Source organism: Barbus barbus, assembly GCF_936440315.1.
Source record: "Barbus barbus genome assembly, chromosome: 49".
Taxonomy (NCBI): domain Eukaryota; kingdom Metazoa; phylum Chordata; class Actinopteri; order Cypriniformes; family Cyprinidae; genus Barbus; species Barbus barbus.
Genome location: NC_136727.1, coordinates 20,174,975 through 20,194,248, shown reverse-complemented (window position 1 = coordinate 20,194,248; position 19,274 = coordinate 20,174,975). Strand labels below are relative to the sequence as shown.

The 19,274-nt window shown below is 40.9% G+C and overlaps 1 protein-coding gene across 2 annotated transcripts; it reads left to right on the top strand.

Annotated features, from left to right (window-relative positions):
- Positions 1–4,140: 4,140 nt before the first annotated feature.
- On the top strand, positions 4,141–9,299 carry LOC306867742 (hydroxylysine kinase). 2 transcript variants are annotated; one of them, XM_079413587.1, is made up of 5 exons: positions 4,141–4,206; positions 4,729–5,034; positions 5,207–5,349; positions 7,771–7,951; positions 8,030–9,299. In XM_079413587.1, the coding sequence occupies exons 2-5, from the start codon at positions 4,731–4,733 to the stop codon at positions 8,467–8,469; spliced, it is 1,068 nt and encodes a 355-aa protein (XP_079269713.1). In that variant the 5' UTR covers positions 4,141–4,206; positions 4,729–4,730; the 3' UTR covers positions 8,470–9,299. The 2 variants fall into 2 exon arrangements, with proteins under 2 accessions (XP_079269713.1, XP_079269712.1); XM_079413586.1 differs by having other exon boundaries at positions 4,165–4,206; positions 7,771–9,292.
- The last annotated feature ends 9,975 nt before the right edge of the window (positions 9,300–19,274 follow it).

The following is a 19,274-nucleotide window of genomic DNA, read 5'->3' as shown; positions in this document are numbered from 1 at the left end:
CCCAGATGCGGCCCACGCCCTGTAAAATGACTCTTATTTATTGATGTGGCCCATATCTGGCCCGCATACTGTAGAGTGACTTCTATTATGTTATGTGGCCCAGGTCTGGCCCAGACACTTTAAGCCAGAGCCGGCTGAGACTCGGCTTGGTCCCCAGGCCAAATGTGTCCCAGAAACTGCTAAATGTAATTCAGCAGTGAAACACAAATACAGCCATTTAAAAACATTAAAAAGGCTTTAATTATAAAATTACCAAATACTTTAATATAAATATACATTAACAATGAACAAATGCACTACAGTATAAACATTAACACTTTTTAAACCACAAAGTAACAAGTAAATTATATTTACTGTATATTATATATATATATATATATATATATAAACATTGTCATAATTCAGTTCAGTTCTTATCAAATGGCATCAGTGCAGTCAAGTCAATAATATTGCTGAATATTAAGTGTCTTCAACTAAGCAAGACAAAAGGCAACAGTGACAAGGATATGGTGATATTTACATGGAGTCAAGTGATGTTATGACACAAAGTTAGAGTTTAGGAGCCTGATGGCCTGGGGGAAGAAGCTCCTCCTAAGTCTCTCAGTTTTTGCCATCAGGCTACGGAAGCACTTACCAGATGGAAGCAAAGTGAATAGATGGTTACCAGGGTGATTTGAGTCCTTGATGATTTTGACAGCTCTATTTTTGCAGCGTTTGAGGTAGATGTCCTGCAGAGAGGGGAGAGCAGACCCTGAGATGCGCTCAGCTAAGCGCACAACTCTCTGTAGTGCTTTGCAGTCCTGATTGGAGCTGTTTCCATACCACACTGAGATGCACTGAGTCAATACACTTTCTATGGTCCCTGAATAGAAAGTTTTCAGGATTGCTGGTGAGACCCTGAATTTCCTCAGCTGTCGCAGATGGTACAGTCTTTGCCTGGCTTTCTTAACCTGTGTTTGGATGTGTGTAGTCCAAGTCAGGTTCTCGGAGATGTTTACACCGAGGTACTTGAAGCTGCTCACCCTCTCCACAGGGCTCCCACTGATCATAAGAGGAGTGTAGGGCCGCTGCTGTCTCTTCCTAAATACTAAAGCATAAATAAATATTAAATAATGGCAGGATGTCATGTTTGACCACATTTTCCCTTATAGTATCCTTACAGTACCTTATGTAAATGACAGGTCCTTGCAGAAATTTCTCCTCAGCCTCCAGGATGGACAGATTTCAATAGTGAATACTAAAGCATAAATAAATATCAAATATTTAATTTATGGTCCATATGATTACACTGTAAGTCTGATGGGCTGAATATGGTTAATATCTGAATGTAACTTTATATATAAATTCACAACAACATATATATCACTCCATCTCCTGTATGAAAACCTGAATATATAGGCTACAGTAGATTATGTACCATTACATTGTCCATTTGATCCAAATATGTATATAATTAGGTTTTTAATTCACTAATTAAATGTTTAATGATTATTTTTTTTTTTTTTTTTCTAAAACACTAATTCATTTGTCTCCTGTAGGCTATGTATGTAGACCAACATTGAATATTTGTAGATATTTTAATCTAGTGCAGATCATCTAATATTTTAATGTAATTTTTATAAATTCACACAAAAACAACAAAACTCTCAATTAGTCAATGTTTAGGGATGGGACGGTTATTAATGAAATTTCGAGCGTCGTGGTTTAATAATTTAGCTGTATGTCCTCCTCCCCCTACTGGACGCATCAGGAACAACAGGGGCGTGAAACTGTCTGGGCCAAATCGGATGAAGCAAGAGATGTCTTTTTATTAATCTCTCAGTACCTGAAGTGGGATATTCACATAGACTCCATTGTAAGAAAGGCCCAGAAGAGGTTGTACTTCCTTCACCAGCTGAGGAAGTTCAACCTGCCACAGGAGCTGCTGAAACAGTTCTACTCTGCCATCATCGAATCCATCCTCTGCACCTCAATAACTGTCTGGTTCAGCTCAGCTACCAAATCTAACCTCAGAAGACTACGGAGGGTAGTCCGGACTGCTGAGCGAATCTTTGGTACAACCCTCCCCACTCTCCAAGAGCTGTACTCATCCAGAGCGAGCAAAAGGGCTGGTAAAATCACTCTGGACCCCTCACATCCAGCACACTCCCTCTTTGAACTGCTGCCGTCTGGTCGACGCTACAGAGCTCTGAGCACCAGAACGACCAGACACAGGAACAGTTTCTTCCCTCAGGCAATCCATCTCATGAACAGTTAAATGTTCTCCCCACTGTGCAATAAAACATGTGCAATACCAAATTATCCATACGTGTATTTATTATATATATGTTTTTGATTTAATATACAGGTATCATACATCTATCCACATTCCCTTGCATAATTTGCATATAGCACATCTGTACAATACAGTATTGTGATTGTATTGAGCTGGACACATTTATATCAAACTGTCTTGCTGAACAAGGCTTGAAAGTCCATGTCATGTTTCTGTGAATAATCTAACAAGGCAAGGAAGTTTATGTATGTTTGTGTACTGCATTTCAAGAACTGTTTATCTGATCATTCAGCTGTTCATTTATGATAGCTGGAACATATCTCTTATAGAACATATACTTTTTATACCCAGTGTAGCAAGAGATGTCTGTTTATTCATCTTTAAATATGTGGAGGACCTGGACACACTTCATATGAAGTTTATTGATGAACAAGGCCTGAATATGAATGCCATGTTACTTGTTATAATCTATCAAAGCAAGCAATCTCTATTTAGCATATGTATGTGCAGACTACTGCATATGGAGAACTGTCAATATCATTCATATATTAATAATTGATGATAAGTGGAACAACACATCTTTAGAAAATTAAATGACAATTATAAATTATAACAATGTGTTGTGACTTTAACAATAACAAAATCTAATTGTACCCTTTAAATGTGATAAATCTAAATGGTGTCTTAGGTAGTTTAAAATCTGTAGTAATAAATGAGAAATTATCTCATTACATATGAATAAGGTAAGGTGTAGAGGTTTTTATTACAATCAGCCTAATTTAATCAACTAATGCAAGTGTTTTACAGGCTGTGTGATGAGAAATCAGCTCTGTACATTAGACATATTAAATATATTAGATTTAAGTTGTGCCATTTTAGCCTACACATCCTTTAAAGAAATAAGAGAAACGAAAGGCAGCATCAGTAGTTCGAAGCACCCGATGGTTTCAGCATTGAAGCCCATTCATTTCAGTGCTTCTCAAGCACAGTGGCCAGAAAGCTGAGGAAATACAGCATTTGTTGCCATTATAATGCATTAGTTTACCTCTCGGACATCTGACCAGTAGTTGTATTTTATGAAACGCGTTATAGTTAATGTTTATTTTTAGATAATCAGTAGGCTATGCAGTTGGATAACGTGAGAACCACCTTAATAGCGATCATAACCAGATACTAGCTGTTTTACATCTCTTTCTGTAATCTTTCTCTCCCTGAAGGAAGCTGAATTAACCCCATTCATTTCAGTCTCTTTGGAGCATTTTCACTGGTAAATTGATGAAATAACTGCTTTTTAAAATATTTTAACGCCTTAGCTGACCTATTATTGAATAGTAATTAATAGTGGTATTTTCATGCCGTCAGGTTTAATAATGTCTATCGTTAGATAATAGCTAGTGAGACTATTATATTTGTATTATATTATTATAGATATACTAGCTACAATAACTGCCTGTGTGCATACACTTGGAACAGAAGACATACTTATAATATAGTGATGAACGAAAACACAACTCCTCGTGTTTATTGTTCCATGTTACTAATAAAAAATATTTTCATTTAATTCCCTAGAAAAAAACTAAAACGTAATTCACTTTGTGCATAAAGAAATGTGTACCTCATTAAACTCCACAGACAAAATGCTGCTATCAGTGTATTAAACGAATGAATCAATGGACGTTTTGTGTTAATATTTGCCGGGAAATGCTGCAAGTACACCCGCTGTTGTCTGACCCGATTAATCCCATTCAGACCTATGGACAGCGCGGAGAGCTCCATGAACCACGTGACCGCGCGGCGGCGAGATCAGAGCGTATCGCGAGCCCTACTTGGCCTCGTTGCTGTTTTGTGACGTAATGACGTTCCACACGTCCGCTACAGCAGAAGCGTCGTATCTCCATTACCCTGAGCAGTCCAGCAACAATACTCCGCAAGTACTGGATTTTCAGCTTTATTCTCAATCCGTTATCCGCTTTTTAATTTGTTACTATAAATATCATTGCATGCAATTGACGCTCGAGTCGTGTGGTTTTGAATTTGCTATATTGAGACCAAAAACTAAGGCTTAAGTATGAAGCGAGACTATGAATTTATTGAATGCATGAGAATATGAATACTTAAGTGAAATTTGTTCATTTAGACGACAGGAATTTAAATTGAATTTGATTCATTTTAGCGTATTGGTTCAGAAGTCATTTGAAGTGAATATAAAAGACAGTTCTGATACAAAGTGTTAATTGTTTTATATATGTTGTGCAAACAACATTTGTTAAAGGAATAGTTCATCTAGAAATAACAATTTTGTCATTTACATAATCCCTCATATTAGAAAGATCCTTATCTGTATTTTTTTTCAATAGGTGTACTGTTCATTTAACCTCTTTTAGTAAAATCTGATCAATGTATTTCTCCTGTTATGAATTAATACACAAATAACCGCTGTTTTCCATCCTCAGCCATGCCAACAAAAGAATCAAAGCCAAATCTCAGCCATTCCCAGGCTACAGAGATTATCAAGCGACTCTATGGCTTGACCGTGTCCGTCATCCGACCGTTGCCCAGTTATGATGATCAGAACATTTATGTGGCTCCCAGTGAGGGTGGAGAATATGTGTTGAAGGTTATGAACTCTGCAGACAGTCACAACACAACTATTATTGAGCTGCAGACTCACGCCATGAACTTCTTACACCAAAGAGGCCTTCCTGCCCAGACCGCTTTGCCCACTCTGACTGGCCAACTCATGAGCTTGGAAGAATTTGGTATGGAAAACTGTCAATTAATAATTTCATTAAATATTAAATCCTAAAATGCAGCGGGGCTTGATGATTGGAGGTTTATAATGCTAAAGGTGAAGAAACAATGACAGATTTCTCATATTGTAACTCAAATGCTAATTAATTAACTAACTTTTTTTTTTTTGTGCTATGACAGATTGTGGTTTTGGCCTGCAGAAATATTTATTGCGTTTACTTACCTACCTTCCTGGCACTACCGTAGCCAAAATTACCACCAGTCCTCAGATCTTGTATGATGTTGGGAAAATGGCCGCCACATTGGATACAGTTTTACTGCAAGTAAAATCTTTGATTCCATTTATAAAGGAAAAGTTAAACCCTAAAACACACCAAGAATAAAAACTGACGATGATAACTATGTTAACGTCAATGGACAGTAATGTCTGGGCTGTTTTTCCCAAAATCATTGTAGGCCAAAGTAGATCATAGAAACAGCCAAGTTCAATCAGTGTGAATTGTCTTAGAAATACATGTTTTTTTTTTTATTAGTGTACTAATAATTTAATGTTCTTGCAGCATGCGCTTTAAAGCCAGATGTATTTTTATTGACTTTTTTGTTCATCTGCTGAAAAAAGTAGTTGTGAAAAGGATTCTAACTATTGTTTCTACTACACGTCTTTATAGTTGCGATGTGGACGATTTCTAAAGCTTTTTTATAGTTGAGGTTGTGCAGTATTGATGAAAAAATCCCGACATTTGACAATTTTTCCAATAATGATAATTAAACAATGTTTTGCTGTGTGTTTTTGTGCTGGTATCTTGGCTGGTTTAGGCCTGTCATGGATAAATATATATATAACACCAATACAGTCAGTAGATGGCAGCAAGTCCCTCCCTTAATGACTGATTCATTGAATCATTCATTCAAACAGCTAAATTTAAACAGCTGATTCATTTAGAAATTTATGAATGGATCATTGAATCATTGACTCAAATGATTTGTTCAAAAACACATTCATTCAGGAACGAAACACTTCTGTGACACTCTGAGATGAACATATGTCCTGCTCCGGCTTTGTTTGGAACAAAGCCTTTTCAATGGCCAAACAGAAAAACAGACAATATTGTGTCTAAAATGTAACATGCTTAATATTAACTTATTATTTCTTGAACTGCTGTATAAAGTTAATATCACATTCACAATCGTGCTCACACGGTAATATTTTGGAAAATTGCACTGATGTTTGTGTGATATTACTAAACTATATAATATCTTATAAAAACGAAGACCCACAGTGATACATTTTTCTTTTATTACTTTACTTGAATCGTAAGGGCATTGTAACTGCATTCTACTAGGCTTCATTACGCTGTAAATGGTTTTGGACTGTCAAGATGTTTCTTTGATATTGTCAGCTCTCATGTTGTAAAAACAACATCTTCGAGAAGGAGGAGGCGGGAACCGGCAAACATTTAAAGATTTAATAACAAAAATAACCAAACACAAAAGTAAAGCGGCAGCCCCTCATGGACGACTGCCGCACACAAGACACAAAATAAAATCCAGGCCTGGTCCTCTCTCGTCTTCCACTGTCATCACTCCTCCTTTTATCCTTCCGGAGCTCCTCCGTGGGACTCGAGACCAGTGAGTGGTGCAGGTGTAGCTCATTATCATTCACTCCACCGGCCTCGTTCCGCTCCCACGGCTCTCGGCCCCGCCCCACTCACTACCACATACCCCCATCGTCCCTCGCAGGCCAGTGGGTACCCTCGAGACTGCGCTCTACCCCCCCGTCAGGGCGGCCGCGGCGTACCTGGGGGTATGGACAGACGAGGCGAGAGAAAATAAAAAAAAAATTCGGTCCGGTTCCCGGACACACTGCTGATTGGTCCTCAACCAGCTGAGAGGCTCTCACTCGCGGTGCCATGCGATGGTACTGGACCTCTTTGGTGGACGGCTTGACGCTCCGCCTCCTGGCGGACGGCGATGGCTCCTCCGGTCGAGGGCAGCCGGCAGCGAGTCCCCCACTCCCTGCTCCCCGACATGGCGGATGGCGCCGACTCCTCCGCTCCCTCTCGGACGGCAGTCCCCCTCCTCGACCCAGGAGCACGGCAGCGAGCCTTCCATCCCACCTGTTCTTCTATCGCTCCAGCACAACTGCCGCCTCGGACAGCTAGCGGCCGCCCCTGCTACTCCCTGCTGCCCGATCTCCTCAGCACCGCGATCCCCCTCAGCAGCGAGGGCTCTCTGACAGCGTGTCCTCCTTCCTCCCGGGTTTCGGCACCAATGTAACAAAGTTCGTAGGTCGGGAAGAAGGAGGCGGGAACCGGCAAACATTCACGCATTTAATAATCAAAATAAACAACGTAAAAGTACAGCGGCAGCCCCTCATGGACGACTGCCGCACACAAAACACAAAATAAAATCCAGGCCTGGTCCTCTCTCGTCTTCCACTGTCATCACTCCTCCTTTTATACTTCTGGAGCTCCTCCATGGGACTCGAGACCGGTGAGTGGCGCAGGTGTCGCTCATTATCATTCACTCCACCGGCCTCGTTCCGCTCCCACGGCTCTCGGCCCCGCCCCACTCACTACTACACAACAATTACGATATTATCGCTGATGACAAATATTGCCCAGCCCTAGTTACAGTTATAGTTCTTGGTGTGAACAGGCCTTAAGCATTTTCTCCCCAAATGTTTCCCATTTTATTGCTTGTATTTAGGCATTTGTTTGTTTTTGTTACTTTTTCTCATAAAGATGGAGCATCCAAACATCAGTGTCCTCCAGAGAGAAGATTTTATATGGAATCTCGCCAGCGTTCCTCTCTTAAACCAATATATTCATGTGATGGATGGGGATCCTGTACAAAAGGTTGTTAAAGCCGTTCTGGAGCAGTACCAGATCCAAGTCGTGCCAAAACTACCAATGTTTCGCAAGTGTAAGATGTTATTTTCATTTCGCTGTCAACACTTCTATGTCAGCATGTTCTTTTTAAAGCATTTTTATTGCATTGCAGGCATTAACCATGGAGACTTTAATGACCACAATCTCTTGGTGAAACCCGATGGACCTACAAAGTACAAGATCTCTGGGATCCTTGATTTTGGAGACATGAGCTGTGGGTATTTTATTTTTGAGCTGGCCATCACCATCATGTACATGATGATTGAGAATCCCAATCCGGTGGACGTCGGAGGGCCAGTGGTGGCGGGATGGGAAAGCGTTTTTCCTCTCAATGAGGCAGAAAGAGACTCGCTCTATTTGCTGGTTCTCTGTCGGTTTTGCCAGTCCTTGGTTATGGCCCGACACACAGTGATCCAGCAGCCAGAGAATGAGAAGTACTTGATGATTACTGCTAGGACAGGGTTGCGCCATCTCTGTCATCTTTGGGAGCTGGGTAAAGAGGAAGTGGAAAGAATATGGTTCCAGAGTGCTGCACAATTTGGCCAACCTTGACTTGAGCAACTGCATGCTCAAAAAGTATATGCAATAAACTGGGATGCATTGAAGATTTAGTTAACCCCAAAATTTTAATTTTAACAACTTGAAATAATGAAAGTCAATGGTGACTGGGATTGTCAAGCCCCAAAATGTCAAAAGACATTTAAAAGTGGTCCAAAGGTACTTTGATTTTAAAATCATATGTCAATGTCAAATAGTGTTGCCATGTCTTAAAGCACACAACTTTTGACATTAGTTTTGGAACTTTGGTTATTAATAAGTTAATAATTATGCTAAAGTTTGGTTTGTTCCTCACAAATCTCTTCGATGGATACGAATACGGATACCTTTATTGTCATTTGTCCAACAGTCCATAACGAAAATTATTTTAGTCTCTCATTCCAAAAAATGTGCACACACCCACTAACATTCAAAAATTGCACAATAGTGCTCATGTGATATGGATCGCTTTTTTGATATTTTCATAGTGCTTTCGGATTTTCCGAAATTTCCTTAAAAAAGCAGCAGAGCGGTTTTTATTAGTGGAAATTGTCTTAAATCATAAAACCAATTTTTGTTATCAAAAGTGATTTTGTTTGTTTAATGTATTTTGCGTCTTTAATCTTAATTGGTGCTTTTATTCCATCCAAGAGTAAATAAAAGCATTTTCTACAGAACAGAACATTTTAAAACTTGCACTATTCATTGACTTTTATGTATTACAATGTATTGTATATCATAGAGATGGAAAGTGAAGAAAGGTCCCATAAACTTTTATGGGCTGATCTTACAGCACATGTCATGAATAAACAAACCGCTGACTGCAGCGTTTTATCTGGTTTGCCAAAGGTCTTTTTTTTTACTGCATGCATCAGGTATTATTTAGAGGTCATAGTTTAGTTCATACTCAAAAGTGCACTTTTCAAGCAGAACATTAAGCAAAAAGAGCAGCAACAATAAAATGTTTGGAATCTGGTTGACCAATGAAATGACAAAAACCTAAACTAATTGCGATCAAGAGCAATATTCGGTCACACTTTATATTAGGTGGCCTTAACTACTATGTACTTCTTGTGGTCATATTGTATTGCAACACACTTTTCTGCTATTGAGGAGGGATATGGGTAACGTTAGGGACAGGTTTGGTGGTATGGGTGGGTTTAAGGGTGGGTTAAGGTGTAAGGGATGGGTCAACAGTGTAATTATAAATGTTATTACAGAAATTAATTACAGATGTAACTACATTTTAGGTATTTAAAAAAAATGTAAGAACATGTATGTACACAAGTGTATTGTATCAAATGATTAATTTAAATGTAAGTACATAGTAGTTAAGACCACCTAAAATAAATAAAGTGGGACCCAATAGTCTTCCTTGTTGATGACTCTTTACAGAACTTATGGAACCCCCCCCCCCCACCAACAAAAACACCATAAAGGTCTTAAAGCCTTCCAAGCCATTTTATTGGGTCACCAGGGAACACATACACTGAAAAAAATGTATCATACTAAAAGTAACTTTGGATAAAAAGTGTGTGTGCCTGCCATATTGATGTAAATGGAATTAAATACACCGATCAATCAAGCGTACAAATGAAATACATTATACCAAACATCACAGATGATATTGTCCAGATGTCGGTCTGTTTTAAAAACCACTCGTGAAGGGGTCAAGTAATTTTGTTTAATATCATGTAACTAAATATTGAACCAATTACCTTAGAAACGTTCAGGCTAAGTGCTTTAAATTTTAAAATTCAATTCTAAAAATGTAATGCTGATCAGATGCCAAGAAGAACTTCACAAGCAGCAATCCTTCAGTAAAAGCAAGCATATGGGTTAGTATACAGTATTCTTTCAACAATGCAATCCGTTTTCATATCCTATTGCCTCTACTTGTACAGTATTTGTGATAAAGTGCACCTATTGTCACTCAGTCACTTTATATTGTGCCAAAGAACCTGGTGTCTTGATGTTCTCCTGTTGTTTGCTTGCCTTTGAACTGAAAAGTGAGCAGATGGCGTGGAGGAAACATGTACTGGCATATCACATAACAGATCATATACATGTGAATGGATGAATAAGAAATGGACAGAACTGGGCTTAAATTTCACCGATGGTGTTTCTTTTGACGTACAGACCTGCTGTTATTTATATTAGCCAGTTTACATGTGAGATATATTATTATAGCTATACATCATTGAGATATATTTGATATGCAGTGTTGGGAAGGCTACTTTGGAAATGTAATAGGTTATAACCCTATTTACCGTAATAAGTACTGTAACTACTTCAATTATTTTATTAAAGTAATGTAACTTATTGCATTTGTTTACTTTTTGATTGCTTTTCTAAATTTACATTTCAATTTATTTTTGAAATTTTTCTAAACTGTTGATCATTTTCAAACAATTAAACCAGACAGGGTCAGTAATAACACTGATTACTGACAGACTTTCAAAATCCTTCATCACTTAATTTTAAAACCCTTAATTTGTAACCCCCTTTGTAATCGTTAACATTTTCATAAGTAACTGTAATTAAATAACCCTTTTTTTTCTCAGTAACTGTAACAGATTAAAGTTACATTTATTTTGTAATTAAATTACGTAATTATAAACATGTAACTGCACTAGTCAACATTTGAAGTGGATCAAAACCTTTCATCAAAGTTGTCCTAAAACCCAAATCCAAAATGCGTAAGGACAACTTTAATGCACCTTTTTTGAGCCACTTCAATTGTTGACTAGTTACACCACAACACTGTTGATATGTAAATCAGTGATCAGTGAATGGAAAGCTCACCTGGGTCTTTCTTATTTGCTCCATTGAAAATCTACATTTTTGGTAAGTATGATACATTTCAGTTAAGATGCAGTAAGTGTAATGCTTAACACTAAAGAAAATAAAAATATATGAATAAAGCTTTAGAATGCATGCAGTATGTGTGTCCTACCACTAGACAGCGCCACTACCACACTAACACAAAATTGATCCAACACAGTTTCACAAACAATAGGAAGGATCATCTCTACTCTTATTATCAGTGTTGGCTTGCTGGGATTTTCATGTGGTTAACAGAACCTGTAGTAGACAGTTTGTTTATCTATCCTGGTCATTTGGTCAATTATGTGATGTATAATTCTGAGTATTAAAACAGTTTCCAACATTTCTATGGCTGCCTATCAATCAATGTATTCTCGGTTATAAGGAAAAACGGCAAGACTTTAGAGCACTGATCCTTTGTTAATGACTAACTACACAGGAACAAGTAACTGCTATTACCTAACAAGAAACTATGATTATTGATTTATTAAGTAATAGCACTCAGTTGAAACTGGTAGTTCACTATTAACTAATCAATAACTACTATATTTTATATATATCCTGGAGACCTACTAAGAAATACTGTATACAGGTTCATAATGAATGTGAATTATGCATAATGTATAATTAATTCTAAAATGAAGATCACGGTAACCCACTAGTAATGACTCAAGTATTACCAGATCCTTCTAAAGGAATACTTGGATCAGTATTCTTAAGTGAAAAGCATCATAACTCCCTAATATTGACTGGAGTTATTGATTAATTATGAACCTGTATACAGTAGTTCTTAGGGAGGTATGAAAAAAATAATAGTTACTGATTAGCTAATAGTGAACTACCACATTCGACTAAGCACTTACTAATTCATTAATCAGAGTTTCTTGTTTCTTGGGGCAACTGTTTCTGATCAAATAAATGCAGGCTTGGTGAGCAGAAGAGACTTCTTTAAAAAAACAGAAAATCTTACTGTTCAAAAACTTTTGACTGGTAGTGTATATTTGTAACAACTGGATAATTTGCATTAACAAGCACCCACCGTGCCCCTTTTTTTGGTTTGGGCCACTGCCCCTCAAAATGTCTGTACACGGCCCTGACTAATAATATGTATTAGTGTGAAATGTGTTGGGTGTAAATGACCTGGGGTGCATTTCCCAAAAGTGATATGGTTCATAGCTTTCCAGTTAAACTGGTCGTCATTACAGAGTTCAGTGGAACTAACGACTAGTTAGCTAACGATGGTTTTGCGACGACAGACAGTTGTGTTAGTGTAGTGTGAAAATAACTTTTACAAACCTCTTTTGAAAAGAGAAATATTCTCAAATTTGATTTGCTGAGCACCGTTCCAACGGTTTTGGTATAGCCTAACCACTTTTTCCCGCCCTCTCATCTGTTTATTTATGTGCATTGTAGTGAAGAGTTAGAGCCATTTAGCGTGGCAGCCGAGCAGAACACCCGTGGTTTGCTGAAGGCTTTGCATGAGTCTCCAGGGGCTGGACCTTTCCTGTGGGACGATGATATACACATTCCATTGCTCTTGTCGGTTTTGGATAGGGCAAGAGAGGAGGTGAAGTACAACTTTGACTTCAACGGTGTCGTGATTTTGGTGTCTGATGTGTCCTACATCAAAGCTGAACTACACTACCTTTTTGTGGGGAAACTGGATGGATCAAAGGTGTTCAATCACTGGCACCTTTTAAAGAAACACCTGAATCTACGGCAGTACTCAGCGGATGGGTTCAGTGCGCTCCGTAAGTCAATGGGCATGGCGTTGGCGTCGGTAGACAGAGGGTATTTTTTAAACCTGACTTGCGTTCCCGCAAACACAGATCGAGCTCATCCGATGTTCAAGAACGAACTGATGGTGAAAGCACACGCCATGGGATTACTCAATGCAGTGCACAAGAGTTTTGGTGACCATCTGAAGACCCTGTCTGTGGAAGACATAGAGAGGCCTACCATCCAAAAAGAACAACCTCAACAACCTGGGGAGGATGAACATTCTCCCAAAGGATCAGACGTTCAATCTGGAGCTCTTCAACCAGGCCATCCTGTCTGTGAACAACGACCTTGACATGGCCATCATTGTGACCATGACCAAGTTTGGTCAGAAAGATGAGCGGGAGTTTGATTTGGGCTGCCTCATCGACACAGAAGGGGTCTGCAATATGTCCTATCATGCAGTGTGCACCGTGTTTCAAGTGGACCCATCAGTGGATCTTTTGTGGTCCAGATGTGGCTTGCAGGAGGTGGTGGGTACACGGGCCACATTGTTCCCTGTTTATTCAATGAGTGAGACGGCAAATTTCCAGAGCAACCTCGATCACAGGGATATGGAGGTGGATGCGCTGTTGAGGCAGGTGTTCAGGGATGTCAGGGCAACTGTAAATTTTGTTCAGCTGTGTTCAATGACGCGATTGCTACAGCTCCCCTGCTCTGAAACATCCCGCCAGTCAGGTCATAAGCATGTGTGACCTGCATATTGAGAAACATAGAAAGATGCTGGCCAGCAATACATCGATGGATCACATGCAGGATCTCGTCCAGAAGACGGTGACCAGGGTCCGTTTGAGGCTGGAGGCAGTTTTCCCGGTCACTCCCGAGTTCCCGAAGGTAATCATTCCCGGCCATTTTTTATCCCATCGATGGTGGATTACCTTTTGGAGACTGTGCCAATGGTCATCCCGTTCAAAGACAATGAAAACAACTTAGGCCTGAGTGGTGTTGTTTATACGGTGACCATGTACTTGACATCCATATTGTTAAACATTTTGGAATCCAGGAAAGGCCTGGGTGGCTACCACAGCAGCTGGACTGCTTTTCAGTTCGAATTGGCCCTGGAGGAGTTTTTTTTGGTCGGCTTCTTTCTCCATCGTCCAGGCAGTACTAGGTGTGTGTGCATGCAATCCCAACAGTGTAACAAGGATGAGGGGCTTCTTTGAGCTGGCACCTGTCGGCAGTATCAGAGTGGGGGAGTCTCTACGTCCTCTTGACATTTGGCTGAGGGATGATGTGCAGATGTCAAGAGTGAAACGCATCTTCCCGCTGTCCGATTGCCTGAACGGAGGTCACCAGGTGATTGGGGAGGAGCTGGCCAGAGTCCTTCTGTGTGACCTCTCTGAACGCAATGGTCTCCATGGAACATCTGAAAGGGCCAGATTTGGCAATCTGGTCAATTGTTGTACCGTGTCAGAGTTCGCACCTGAGTTGTGCGAGTGTAAGGGAAAAACCTTATAGTTTGTAAAAGTAGACAACCTGATAACTTTCGTAATTTAAAGACAGGAAACAAAACTTTGTACTACCTGCATTGTAAATCCATTTTCCTCTTCTGAGAATACAGAAAGGTTCTAATCATGCTGCTGCAATACTGATGGTTGAATTAATAATTCAGAATCATAAAGTCTTTGATCCGCAACAGCTCAGTAATGATCTCTGGAACACTCAGAAGTGAGAATGCTAAATAGATATTGAAAGTCTTGACACATAAACCCTCTCCTGTCTAATAAATCCTCTTGACATTTGAAAATACTACGCCATCAGAAATCATGCTGTGGAATAGAAGAATGCATTTGCTGTCAGCATTATCATGATTAAATTCGTTTTGTGAGCTAGAAATCCAACATGCATCCTTTTTTTGGTGAAATTTAGAAAGTTTTATAAAATGAAAAACTATTTTCTTTTATAACAAAAATCCTTGATCTTATTGTGAATAATTGCTTACTTACAAAACGTAATCTGTTACTGATTCCAAATGACTAACGTAGTCCACTACATTACACATTTTAGGTAATATTACTTTTTGATTTTTGACCTAACTCTTTTATCATATTGATTTAAATAGGATAATCGTGCACCATAATGATGTAAAAATACAAAGAGAAAGACAATTAAAAAGTTAACGCCACATGCATGCGCTGATTTGTGACTGCGTGTTTTGAGTTTGATCTCCATCAAGTTGATCGTCTATTTTATATCTTAAAAACAATTTTATACACTATCATTTTCGTTTCTATAACGTGTGAATATATCCCCTATAGCACTCTAAAACAAAACCGATCAGAGCGCCTTCACTAGCGCCATCACTAGTTTTATTTTGCTTTCTCGAGTCTGCTATTAGCTTATAGCCTGTTAGCATCGGCAGCGTGGCTGCCGCTAATCTCGCTTACATTGCTAATACTCTATTCACACACATTACCATTGTTTCACTGTTACTTGCTTAAATGGCGTATTTGTGTCTACCTTTGAGTGCACATTCGAGCTTCGAAGCAGATCCGCGACCTGGTGGAGAAACAGGCCCAGCTGAGAGAGCGGAGAGCCGCGCTGGAAACATCCCGGGCTGACGCTCACAAGGCCGGGGTAAGTATACAGCACGCTGCTAACAATCCCACCACCTCTACTCCGTGTGTTTCTCTGCACAGACCCTGTGCACCCAGGACACAATCTTCCTAGATGTCCTTCACTCCGGCGCCGGGACGCCACGGACCCTGGGTGCACCAGCAGCGGAAGACGAGAGCCAGGCCCCGGGCGACAACCTCTCCGCCTCCGGTCTTCGAGATCTCCACCCGGAACCGCTTCGCTCCCCTCTGCGAGATGGAACGCGACGCTGTGATCGTCGGAGACTCCATCGTCCGGCACATCCGTGCTACGTTAGCTGAAGGTAAAGTGCACACTCACTGTTTCCCCGGTGCTCGTGTTCTCGATGTTTCTGCGCAGATACCCGCGATCCTGAAGGGCGATGAGAGCATCGGTGCTGTCGTGCTGCACGCGGGGGTTAACGACACCAAGCTGCGGCAGACGGAGACACTGAAGAGGGACTTCAGGAGCCTGATCGAGACGATACTCAGCACATCGCCCGCGACGATGATCATCGTGTCAGGACCGCTTCCCACGTATCGACAAGGACACGATAGGTTCAGTAGACCTTTAGCTTTAAACGAATGGTTGTTATCATGGTGTAAAGAACAGAAACTGCTCTTTGTTAATAATTGGAATATTTTCTGGGAGAGTCCTAGGCTTTTCCGTGCTGATGGCCTGCACCCCAGCAGAGTCGGAGCAGAACTCGTGTCGGACAACATCTCCAGGACGCTACGCTCCATCTGACTAGTAAGCCAATTCTCAAATAACTGCTATGATGACTTATGTTCTACCCACTTAAAAGATAGAAGTACTTGCGTTGTCCAATCTATACAGACTGTGTCTGTCCCCCGAATAGCGAGGTCAAAATATAAATTTAATGCAGGATCTAGAAAACATCTGATCATGATTAAACCAGAAAAACACAAAATAAATGAACAAAAACTATTTTTAAAGCTTGGGCTCCTAAACATTAGATCACTCGCACCCAAAGCAGTTATTGTAAATGAAATTATCACAGATAATAATTTTGATGTACTCTGCCTGACTGAAACCTGGCTTAAACCAAATGAATATTTTGGTCTAAATGAGTCTACTCCACCAAGATTCAAGATTCAAGATTCAAGAGTTTTATTCGTCACATACACAATTATACAGAGTATAACCAGCAGTGAAATGTAGGTCAGGTCCGCTCCAAGGACAGTGCAATTATAAAGTATACAAATATTAAGAGAAGAAAAGTAGAAAAAAATAAAATAAAATAAAAAGAATAAAATAAAAAGATAGATAAAAAATATAAATATAAATGTGCAGGTCAGTATGTTGTTGACTTAAATAGTACTAAGAGGAATGTGCAAAATAATGTGCAAAAAAGTTGTACAGGGTATATAATAGCAGCAATATGAGGTAGAGAAAAATTATGAATAGCTTATTGATATGGTGATATTTACATGGAGTCAAGTGATGTTATGACACAGAGTTAGAGTTTAGGAGCCTGATGGCCTGGGGGAAGAAGCTCCTCCTAAGTCTCTCAGTTTTTGTCATCAGGCTACGGAAGCGCTTACCAGAAGGAAGCAAAGTGAATAGCTGGTTACCAGGGTGATTTGAGTCCTTGATTATTTTGACAGCTCTATTTTTGCAGCGTTTGAGGTAGATGTCCTGCAGAGAGGGGAGAGCAGACCCTGAGATGCGCTCAGCTAAGCGCACAACTCTCTGTAGTGCTTTGCAGTCCTGATTGGAGCTGTTTCCATACCACACTGAGATGCACTGAGTCAATACACTTTCTATGGTCCCTGAATAGAAAGTTTTCAGGATTGCTGGTGAGACCCTGAATTTCCTCAGCTGTCGCAGATGGTACAGTCTTTGCCTGGCTTTCTTTACCTGAGTTTGGATGTGTGTAGTCCAAGTCAGGTTCTCGGAGATGTTTACACCGAGGTACTTGAAGCTACTCACCCTCTCCACAGGGGTCCCACTGATCATAAGAGGTGTGTAGGGCTGCTGCTGTCTCTTCCTGAAGTCCATGATCAGCTCTTTAGTTTTGCTCACATTCAGAGAGAGACAGTTGTCCTGGCACCATGATGTGAGTCTCTCTACCTCGTCCAAGTATGCGGTCTCATCGTTGTTGGAGATGAGGCCCAGAACCACAGTATCATCAGCGAATTTGACAATAGATGTGGAGCTATGAGAGGACACGCAGTCATGCGTGTAGAGAGAGTAGAGCAGGGGACTCAGGACACAGCCCTGTGGGGCTCCTATGTTCAGAGTGATGGAGTTTGAGGTGAACTGGCCAACTTTCACCACTTGAGGTCTGCCGGTGAGGAAGTCTTGAATCCAGTCACAGAGTGAGGAGTTTAGGCCGAGGTCTGTGAGTTTAGATGCCAGTTTGATGGGGACTATAGTGTTGAAAGCTGAGCTATAGTCAATGAATAGCAGCCTTACATAATTTCCATTGTTGCTATCCAAGTGTGTGAGGGAAGAGTGGAGAACGTGAGAAATGGCATCGTCCGTGGATCTGTTTGGGCGATAGGCAAACTGAAGAGGGTCCAGAGTATCAGGGATGGAGGAGCAAATGTGGCTCTTTACAAGTCTCTCAAAAACCTTCATGACTATAGATGTGAGGGCAACTGGGCGATAGTCATTCAGGCAAGAGGGTTTATTGTTCTTTGGCACAGGGATAATGATGGATTTTTTGAATGAGGTGGGAACCACGGCGGTAGCAAGGGACTCATTAAAGATAGAAGTGAACAAACCAGCGAGCTGATCGGCGCAGGACCTCAGAACACGGCCGGTTATCCCATCAGGTCCGGCTGTTTTCCTGACGTTCACTCTCTTTAGCGCCCTCCGAACCTCATCCTCCGACACGGTGATTACAGGATCATCGCTGCTCTGCCTGCTGCTTCCAGACGCGCTGGTCGGCAGAAACGCGCCACCGCCGTTGCCATCGAAGCGGCCGTAGAAGATGTTTAACTCGTCGGCCAGCAACGGATCTGCTCTCACCTCCGCGGAGGATTTGTTTCCGAAGTCACAGATGGTCCTCAGTCCCTGCCACATCCGTCGAGAGTCGTTGAGCTGGAAATGAGACTCAATTCTCTCTCTGTATCTGTGTTTGGCGGCTCTTACTGCGCGTCGGAGAGCATAGCACGATGCTTTGTACTCGCTCGTATTCCCAGACAGAAGAGCCTCATTGTAAGCGGCGGTGCGTGTGTTAACCGCGGCACGGATTGTTCTGTCCACCCACGGTTTCTGATTGGAGAATGTCCTTATCGTTATTGTTTCTGTAGCTTGCTCGGTTAGCGTGTTTACGAAGCTTAATGCTACATCCGTGAACTCGCTGACGTCAGAAGAACTCGCCCGGAACATGTCCCAGTCGACGTCATCAAGCGCCGCCTGCAGCATAGTCTCTGAGTGGGAGGACCAGCGCGTCACTACTCTCTGCACCGGAGGTTCCTGAACGAGCCTTTGTTTGTATCTCGGTGTTAGAAAGATGGCGGCATGGTCCGATTTGCCAAAAGCCGGTAGTGAGCGGGCTTTGTAGGCATCCTTGAACTGAGTGTAGCAATGATCCAGTGTGTTTGGTCCTCTAGTTGGACAGGATACATGTTGGTAAAAGTTCGGCATGACCTGCTTGAGGTTGGCTTTGT

Bases quoted from the DNA above. Each gene is read 5' to 3' on its own strand.
- LOC306867742 (XM_079413586.1), top strand. From the start codon at position 4,731: ATGCCAACAAAAGAATCAAAGCCAAATCTCAGCCATTCCCAGGCTACA. The intron at 5,035-5,206 runs GTATGGAAAACT...GTGCTATGACAG, and splicing joins CATGAGCTTGGAAGAATTTG to ATTGTGGTTTTGGCCTGCAG. The intron at 5,350-7,770 runs GTAAAATCTTTG...TTTCTCATAAAG, and splicing joins TGGATACAGTTTTACTGCAA to ATGGAGCATCCAAACATCAG.